Source organism: Gossypium hirsutum, chromosome A05 (assembly GCF_007990345.1).
Source record: "Gossypium hirsutum isolate 1008001.06 chromosome A05, Gossypium_hirsutum_v2.1, whole genome shotgun sequence".
NCBI lineage: Eukaryota > Viridiplantae > Streptophyta > Magnoliopsida > Malvales > Malvaceae > Gossypium > Gossypium hirsutum.
In genome coordinates, this window is record NC_053428.1 from 1,851,112 (window position 1) to 1,861,645 (window position 10,534).

General features: G+C 31.8%; 1 protein-coding gene across 5 annotated transcripts; it reads left to right on the plus strand.

Moving 5' to 3' along the window:
- Nucleotides 1-4,678: 4,678 nt before the first annotated feature.
- Nucleotides 4,679-9,248, plus strand: LOC107907267 (mediator of RNA polymerase II transcription subunit 17). Of its 5 annotated transcripts, none has more exons than XM_016834564.2 (8): nt 4,679-5,035; nt 5,146-5,356; nt 5,822-5,935; nt 6,108-6,193; nt 6,351-6,744; nt 6,819-7,292; nt 7,390-7,710; nt 8,745-9,248. In XM_016834564.2, the coding sequence occupies exons 1-8, from the start codon at nt 4,947-4,949 to the stop codon at nt 9,069-9,071; spliced, it is 2,016 nt and encodes a 671-aa protein (XP_016690053.1). In that variant the 5' UTR covers nt 4,679-4,946; the 3' UTR covers nt 9,072-9,248. The 5 variants fall into 5 exon arrangements, with proteins under 5 accessions (XP_016690053.1, XP_016690055.1, XP_016690054.1 ...); XM_016834566.2 differs by having other exon boundaries at nt 6,621-6,744; XM_016834567.2 differs by lacking the exon at nt 4,679-5,035 and adding an exon at nt 5,663-5,733 and having other exon boundaries at nt 5,220-5,356.
- The last annotated feature ends 1,286 nt before the right edge of the window (nt 9,249-10,534 follow it).

Here is a 10,534-nt window from a genome sequence, read left to right on the forward strand (position 1 = left end):
TTTCTTCTTTAATTTCCTAGACTCGTGTTCTTCTTTGATTGAACAATTAATATTGACATCTACCAAATGTTAGGCGCAAATGCAAATTAATTGCCAAACAAACAATTCTATATATGTTATATTTTGTATATATCATTATATGATATGTAGGTAGTTATTATACTCTATATATACATATAGTGTTTTATACTTAAAAGTTTGGTATATATATATTTTGTTGTTGAGATTTTTATCTTCGAGTATAAATATATAAATCAAAATTCTCAATCTAAGCTCTCAGAGTTTCAACACTATTTTAATAAATTTGATTCTTCAAAGTTTTGGTATGTGATATTACATCTTAACAAATTTAAATACAAAATTTCAAACACCATTCTACAAAATTATTTATCAAATATACTCCTTTGCATGTATGGCTTTGGATTGTCAGAATAATTTCTTGAAGTGGATATTAAAGTAACCAAATTATCTATTTCACTTTTTCATTATTTATTTTTTTCTAGTAAAAATATTAATTAATGCATTTAGGTGAGAAAACAAAATATCCAATAATTTTAAGCATTATATGTTGAAAACTCTATCATAACATATGCGTCTGATTTAGACTAAAGATTGGTGTTAAAAAAAACATATAATAAATAATAAAATGTATAATTTTAAATTAATTAATAATAATAAATTAGATTAAATTGTAAGTAAAACGAAATTTAAACATATGGATACATCATATTAATTAAGATTTCTAAATGAATTATTTATCGTTATGTTGTCTTCAATCCTAAGTTTGGATCAAGTTAATTTGTGACATTATCTCAATCAACGACATTATTAATACTAGAAATTATATTATACACGAATTTGTGTGGAAACCACAAATTTAAAACACAAATGTGTGTTTAAAGATAATATACAATAAATAAATAAACATATGGTTTGAAATTATTTAATAATAACACATTAAATATGATGATATTAAAATAAAAAATATTAAATTAAATTGTTTATCATGTGTCAATATTGAGTAAGTGTCGGGTCAATTTGCGATACTAAGTCAATAACATTATTAATATACATAAATATATAACAAATAAATTTATTAAAGTTTCATATAAAATAAAATAAAAATACTTTAGCTCAAATGGTAAATGAAAATGTTCATATGCATAATGGCCTTAATTCAAATCTTATTATAAATAATTATTTTATTGATTTATAAAATATAAAAAGATAAAAACACTCACATAATCATATAACTTGAAAAATAAAATATTTTTTATTAATAATTTTTAATTAAATTGAGATCAGATTAATACGTGACACTAGTTAAATAAAAACTTTTACCAACTTAGATAATGTTAGCTACGAGCCAATAATATTTTGCGTACCAAATTTCCTCTATTTTAATAAATATACTTAGATAATCCATTATTCCTTTTAAATTTTTTACCTTCCATTATAATTTTTGTAATTTATATAGTACGAGATTTATTATTCATGCTTCGACTCATATTCTCCAAAAAAAATTGTATCCTTTGTAATAATCGTAAAATTAAATTTAACTACAAATACTTTTCACCATTTTTATGTATTAGGAGATTTCATTAAAAAACGAAAACACTCCATTACCAATTATGGCCACCGTTGTAGATTTTAATGCACAAACCTTGTAAAACTTATCAGTGAGACCATATTGATACAACACAAAAAGTAACGAAGAATCAATTAGGCGCTTGATCAATATATTTAGTTTGTTGCATCTTATCTTATATTTGAAGCTGCATCTCTATACATATATTTGGCAATAAGCCGCATGTCCAATTAAATGTCAATAAATTTTAGTGAATCTGTAACGTGATTGATAAATATACCGCATTATAGATTAATGTATCATGTCATTGATATATTTTTTTTAATGCGGTTAACTTATAGTTAATAAAATACTAACCAACAAAATTAATGAAAAAATAGGCATGGAGAGAAAACTTTTTATTATTGTGGATATAAAAATAATAATGCCTATAATCTAACCTTACATGTACTGTTATAATTTCATGTTTATATTTTAATAAATATGATAAAATATTAAAAACAAAAATATTATTCATAACTTACCTTAAAAAAATTAAAGTAAAAGAAAGAATAGCTAGCTTAATTAACTAAACGTATATGTTTATGTGACCACAAATCCAGTTGAAACATATACGAATTAACCTCTAAATCCTGTACTTTGCCTCGTTAAAATATCGTATAGATCAATGCATCTGGTCATAAATTGCAATATCTCCTTCATACACTTTCATTTTCATCTTTTAATTCACGATTCTTGAAAGTAAAACCTGTGCTTAATTTTCAGTGCCATGATGCACAACTGACGACCTATATCTATAGGCGCTTAATTAGCTTATTAAAATGAATGCAGTTGCAGGCCCCGGAAGAAAGGCAGGGAACAATTGCAGGCCACGTGATCTGCTGTAATCAAACCAAACAAGCAATCTAAACAGGGACCACCACCTGATTCATAGATATCCCCATAAGTTTGTGTGACTGAAAGCAGCGCCACATTATTACTTTTTTTATTGTCGAATTATTCAGTAAAGGAGTTCAATTCCTTGTCTATTTTACTTTCTGCTCTCGAATTGCATACACACGAGGGCACAGACGTGTGCAGAAGTGGTTAACGTTTGGCTAAGTTGTTATGAGTTATGACATCTTAAATCTTTCTTTTTCATTTGATGCATGATGGCTTTTTCACTAAAATAATATAAAAATAATTTTTTACCCAAATGACAGAAGAGCAATATCATTAATGTAAATAGCATGAAATCTATCGTGATTTTGGGAGGGACGTACGGCCTGGCACCATTAGTGGTGATTTGGGCAGGGCACAAAACTTTGAGTCCCAAATCGTTGCCAATAATTTCGATTTGAGGTATGAAAAATTGAAAATTTCTTTTACAGGAAAATTTTTGTTGATTTATCTAAGTTAACATAATTGGTGATTTTATCCGACAAAACTCTACATGATCCCTTTTCTACCTAACACTAATCTCTCATTACAAAAACTCAACATAAAACACAAAAAAAATTCCAAAAAACCACTCCCAAATTTCTCACCAAAAAAATCATGTCGGTTCAAAAAGATTCACTAAAAAGTTTTAAACCCTAAATCACTTATATTTTCAAATCCTAAACCACTTTTTTTTATTTAAAAAAAAGCAAATTTTATTGGTTAGCATTCTAAGACCGGGTTAGTAAGGTAAATAATATTTTGCATTTTATTATGAACCAATTTTTAGATTAGTGTAATTAATATTATTACAACATTAATAATGTTATAATGTTAGTTGAATTAATACTATGTTATAATTGAAATAGTTGAAAATGTTATAATCTTATTTAAAAATATTATGTTATAATAATGTTAGTTATAAATTAATTAGATTAGTGTAATTAATTATTCTTGTTATCTTGGGTGATAAAAGTTGGAATATTAAAGCAAGTTTATCACACACTATTTTTTAAATATTTATACGAGTTTCTAATTATGTTTGATATTTAAATATGTTTTTTAATAAGTATGTGAATGTATATTATCGATGATTATGGTGAAACATTTAGTTGTAGTAAATTATAATGAAATAAATGACAAATGTAAACGATAATTGTAATAGTAACTTCGAATAAACTTATGGAGTTTTCGAATTTTAAGATAAAATAGGAATCCAGATCAAAGAGAAATAATGACTAGTTTTCATTCATTAGTATCATGTAAACGATAATCATTACATATTTATTCATAAAAAAAAAACTCTATTATTAACATATAATAAAATCATTTGTCCTAGATAAATGACTTGTGACCATATTTTTTTTCATTAATCATGTAATACCGGTGAGAAGATACATTTCATCCTTTATTGGGTTATAAATTTTGTTGTTGTAAGTAGAACTATATTGTATTTAAGTCATATACCTAACATACTAATTTTCAAATCTATTGCCAATTGAGTTCCGATTTTTAATATATTAAAGTGTACGAGTTACATACACACAGTTAGTTACTCAATATTGAGGTAAGTCACACTGTGAACGTTACAAGTGAATAAATTTATAAATGGATCTAGGATAAATTCACCTTGGGTTCTATCAAATATAATGTCAGCCCAGACGATCACACCTATATTTTTATCTTTTTGAGAGTCATTCGCTTTAATACCTAAGACAATGTATCTCCTTAATTAGACTTTATAGATGACATAATAGTCTATTGAATCAAATTGCTCAATATTAATTATTTAGACCATGGACGGTTAAGATTACCTATTAATATAAGTTGTTTTATTGCATCATGATCCGTCCATATAATGCAACTTGATATTAGTTAGATAACCATTGAACCAATATTTATCTATTCACTAAGGACAAAAGAAAATATAATAATTTAAATAATAAAATTTTATTTAAAAAATACAAATATTAATAAATAAATAACTACACTAAAAATACTAAATCGCAACACTCTCTCACTTACCCTAAGCGAATCATATTTTATATACCCATACCCTCTTTATACTAGTCATCAAAATTTTAGTAATCGAATCCGCAAAATGATACTGAGGACTTTGACTGCATCGACTATTCTTTATTTATATTTTAAAATCTCATATAATGAAATACATGAAACTGTAACATATTTCCAGATGTTGGATGATTGGGATTGGGCTAAAAGAACGAAACAAACCCAAGGCTAGCAGAACCTAATCAAGCCTTGGTTTCTACTGGTCCTTCCCTTTTTGCCATCAAGACCTATTCATTTGTCAACACTGAAACTCCATGGGCGAAACAGACTTTTCGCTTTTAAATCTCACAAACACTCATGTCTGATCTCTCAAACTGAAACCTGCGCTTTCTTCGAGGGCTCAATTCAGATTTTCCGGGCAAAAGAGATGGACGGGAACCTAGAAATCTCCTTGGATAAGCTTCCCGTTAAACGCCTCGACGCCATCGAGGAAAACGGCCTCGAGCGATACCCTCCGTAAGCGTCTCTTTCCGATCAAGCTCCGTTATATCCTAACTGATTACATTTGCTAATTTTGACTCTCTTTTTTTTTTTTGGTTTTATTTTTAAATTATTGTATTACATAGCGAGTCTAGCTACGACGAGAAGCGAGTGTCGCTTATACGGCGAATAGACTTCGCGTGGGCGGTGGAGGAAGACGAAGAGAAGGAGAGAAAGAAGAAGCAAAAGAAGAATAGTTCTAAAGATGCCTCCGCCACGTGGCAGTGGCAGAGCATGGTGGAGAATCTCCAATTGGCTCATCAGGAGCTTTCCGTCATCATCGACCTTATCAACACTGTGAGTTCCCTAGCTTTTTGATGCTTTACTTAGGTATCGTTTTTGTGCTGTTGCGTATTTATATTTGATTAAAAATTAATAACTGTTTTATTCAGCACAAAAGTAAAACTAAAACCAATTATATTATGTATGAATACTTGAATTTTTGTTGATTGAATTTAATGCCATATTTGTATCAATATTGAATTGTTCTGTTTCTTTCCCCTTTAAGTAAAAAACTTGGTTTCCTGTACATCATTGTCTTTATCTTAGAATGAATGAGTGCTGAATGTAACAGAGTCTTAATAAACATTACCTTTTGGTTAGGTGAGTTCAAAAGCTATATCTGAAGTTTCCATTAGCTTCTGTCTGGTTGCATTTCCATTTTCCTTGACATAGTAAGTTCAAAATGTGGAGAGTTCTGCTTTTTTTAATGGTAAATGGGAAGTCATTTAAATATGATTTTTATTTTTATTTTCTGGAAAGGTGGAAGCTAATGATGCTGTAACGGTGGCTGGCATGACCAGGCCTAAGCCATTACCTAATGAGCTTATGTCTGGTCTTGCTGTATCTGCTGCAACCAAGCTACAATGTTACTGGGTATTCTTCTTTTTTTTTTTCTGGGGAATTAAAGTGATGCTCTCAACTCCTCTTGAGCTTAAGTTTGAGTTGTGTAAGATGTGTAACTACCACTCTCATTGAAAACATGCCTATTTGGCTTGGTATCAGAGAAATTTTACGAACTTCCTATTGAGGTTTATTTCTATTGCAGCATCTGGGAAAATACTTCAAACAGTCTGCCAATGCTTTGGAACAGCAGATTGCTAGGGAAGCAAGATTTTATGGTGCTCTAATCAGGTATCCCTCTGCATTGGTTTAAAAGAATCTGAAATTTTGCTGCTACCATGTTTCGTATTCTTTACTTATTATTCTTTAAGCTTATTATGTGATTTGTTTTGTGGAGGCCTTGTACTTTTACCTGCTCCATTTCTCTTATTCCTTAACAAGTGTATAGATTGCAGCAAAATTGGAAAGTTAAACGACAGCGAGTGGCAGGTCCAGGCCCAGCTTCTAGCAATGAAGGCTTCACTATTGATCTTTTTGATAATTCATTATATAGTTCAACACTAATGTCTCGCCCGTCTTCTTTATCTTCTATATGTGTTGAACATGATTCAGCTGGAATGTTGTCTATCAACTTACCTCCAAATTCATGCCACTCTCTTCATTTTGGTTTTCTTGATGTGCATTCTGCTGATATCCCAAAAGAATTTAATAAAATCAGGACCCATGGCTCGGTTGGGCAGCACACAAGAAACACTGAGAAAGAATCAATGAGTGATGATGAGTATGTCAAAGAAACACATTTGCTCCTTCGCGATGTTCATCAATCAATCTTCAATGATCAGGTAGACTTTGCTTTTTTAAGCTATTTTGTGACTCTAATATGCTTTCTTACTAGTATTATGTTGCTTTGATTCAGGTATTTGATATGTTGAATTGCGAAGCATTCAACCAATCTGTTGGAGTCAATGTAACTGGAATGAGAGAAAATTATCTACAATTGAGCATAGGTCAAGGAACCTCTCTATTCATATCACTTGTGCCATCTAGTGAGAGTAACAATCAGGCTGTTGACACTGCCAATACGCAGAATGTAGATTCTGCAATTGTAGCTTTGGACTCGTTTGATGAAGTGAAATTTGGAGAACGAGAACATGATACTCCTACAATGAAAAAGAAATGGGGTTTCCCTCATCGTATCAGTTGTGAAATTTATCTGCAGCAAATTGTTCATGAACATGCATTTCTAAAAGCAAAGGATAAACCAAATTTATCTGGTACTCCAGTATCTGGCCAATCAGGAAAGGATGGACCTGGTCTTCTGGGTCATTTCTGTCTGTCTCTGGCTCATAGAATCTTTTCGAGCAGAGTTCTTATAGAGCTGGAAAATGTGGTATTTTCCTCATTAACCATTTGACTAGCATTACTACAAGTTTTCTTTAGATTTTAATTTTCCTATTTCATAAAATATTTTTTCATGATATCTGTAGGTATGCAGGGTTCCATATCTCCATTTAATGACCCACCCAACTTGGCATTCACGGACATCATCTTGGACAATCTTTATGAAAGTTCCTCAGTCCATTCTTCATGCAGAGTCCCAATCCCCAAGATCAGACTTCCAGAACATTAAGGATGTTATAAAATCACAATTTCATACCAAGGTGGTGCTGAGTGATGACCGTATAAATGTTGAAGGGGAAGGTGCTCCTAATGTTGCTGGCCTGTTCAAAAGAAGCTCTGAGGACATATGTTCTGTAAACAAATATGACTGCGACTTGGTTGATCTTCCTGTTATATTACTTCAGCAGGTAGGTTGCTTGAGTGAACTTCATGGAATTACGTCACTGAGTATTATTTAGATCTGTCCAATGGCCATGGACAAGTCTAGTATTGTTATGTGACCACTGTTTTTAAGGTTTAAATTGACTGTTAATGCTGACATTATCTACATGTCATTCGGTATCTGCATACAATTAATATAATGAGGCTGACCAACAACCTAACATCGGCATGAGAAGATTAAATTGTTTGTTACTTAGTTATCGGAAGTAGATTAGAGTACTATCATTTAGCAGATGTCTGAATGTAATCTATCTGCTTTCCCAAAGCATAAATCTTTATCCCTCCCTATGCTGAGAGGCTGACACTAATTATTAGTAATACTTAGTTGGCTGAATTACTTGCTAGACAGTATCTATTGCAACTTTAATAGATTCAGAATACGGTATGGAAGCTATACCTTGATGGAAACAACTGTCTACTAACTTTTGGTGGTTTAGATACTTTAACTTATTGTTTGTGCAAAACTAACGATTTCATATTATCATAATCAAAATGAGGATAGCATAATTTATTCCTAGAAAGTTAATTAGGGTAGTGCGAATTCCTTGCTGTGCTTGGTTGTGTGGGCACAAATCATGTGATTAGTGATTACCCTGTGAGTGTTAACGTAGATGAGGTGATTAGACAATAATGTGGTGGAGGAGGTTCCTTTGGTTAAAGGGGAAGAGTTGGCTGATATAGAAGCATGAGGAGAAAGTGATGTGTGAAAGTAAAAGAATGGTTAATTTTTTTCTTAGTGTGAGAAAGATGGCCCCATTTTTCATTTTTGCTGTTTTCTGGCGTGATCTATTTGTTGTAATGAAATAGGTTTTTCTTGCATAATCATGAATCAACTGTGAATTTGATTATTTTAACTTTTGTTATTTGGTGGGTTTAATGTATACTACATGCTGTTTGTTTTCTTTACTTGCATTTGTCTGGAAGTGTGATTAGAACATGCATGCTTGATGCATGTTCATGACTAAATATTTTGCTGATATGGCATTGACTCTGGCTACAGGTTGCAAGCCAAGTTATTCGTTGGCTTCATGAGGAAGCTCTTATGGTGGGAATAAAAACAAACCGAGATTTTCTGAGTTTGACTTTTGATCTAGAACAGGGGGAGAGTGTTAGCCTGGTGGCCCATGTGGATCCAGAAGACATACAAGGCGGCATCTCTTGGTGGTTAGTAATGGAATATGGGTTTGCAGAGGATTGGAAACTTCAAATGGAAATGTATGATGGTACACCTGAGTATAGAAAATTTTTGGGTCATTTAAATTTGGATGTATTATACTCAACAATGATGGACTTGGTTACCTTGTGCGACGGAGGTGGAAACCAGTGATTCTGTTAAAGTTTCATCAACATTCCTTCACATTCAAGCTCCTTTTCTATACTCAAATTAGCGATACATTTAAATTAGTTGCTGTATTATCGTGCAAGTAATTTCGGTCGATAGTTCTCTACTCTATTGTCCACATTTTCTCGCCAGCTTACTGGAATAGAGTATTAGTTTTATTGACTTGTTACAGGTTACAGCAGCTTAGAGTTGATTTTAAGTTTGCAGGTCCCTCAAGGAAAGCCCCAACCAGGACTGGCAGACATCAAAATTTCCAGGTTAGGGTCACTTTCATTTCCTTATTTCACCAAAAATAAATAAATGCAGGGCTTATAGACAAGAATTGGAGGAGAAATAAATCAGCCAATCATGTTTTCGACTAATTAATATTTATTCCCTACTTCTTGGTGGCCTACTCAAAGATGAAAACACCGTCTTGCCTCCTCTTTTCTCTTCCCTTAAGCAAAGTCAAAGCTATAGAAACAAAACCTTTGACGTTCAACATCTTCACCAATCAATAGTCAAATATCATGTCATTGAGCCTTGATGCATTGTTATTGCATCTTACGATTGGAGTATTATTATTCATCTGATGAAAACCATGTCTATGTTTATGGCGTTCCCTTGTTCTGCAGTGTGTAACGACCCGGAACGGAGAAAATGTAATGAAATGGAGTGTTGTTTTCATATTACGATCAGAAAATTTTAGTTTTTCTTCTTATTATATTGTTAAAATCACCCATCTCTACCTTCACTCTGTTGTTTAGCTACAACTTGCCCATGATTTTATTATAAAGGGCCGAGTCCATGAAGGAGGCTCCTGCACGAATGAATCAATAAGTTTTAATCAATGGTTGATTCTCATATTTCTGGATTGCATAGTGTTTTCACTTAATAATAAAAAATGGAAAGTGAAGTTGCGTCATTACTAATCAATCATCAGGATAAGTGGAGAACACTCGTTAATGGCTAGTTTTTTCTGGGGAAAAAGGAAATTCACTGTTAATAACCGTGATAAACAATGTTTCCTTTGAAAATATTCATTACGAGTAATAACCTTGATAAACAAAATGCAATTGAAAATACATCCACAACTTAATTTTAATCTTGATTTCAAGTTTTGATAAATGGAAAGTCACTGGTAGAGGAAGATGACGATGACTGAATTCCAGAAAATAAAATTCCATAAATGGCAGGATTTTGTCTTGTGAAACACAACCTTTCATCTCCAGAGGCAAAACTCTGCTGCACGGAAGATTTTTTTTTGGCTGTAGATACTTCACTTTCTTTGATGAGATGGCTTACAATGATTAATTAGAAGCTTGTGCGGATTTTATGTCGTGAGTCAATTGCAGATCTGATATTACCTGCCGCATAAGTATATACGATATTCAGCAGAGGGATTATGGGACATAAGACTCTAATGTTAGAGGCCAAACCAAAATGAAAATACAATGATTAACTAGCCA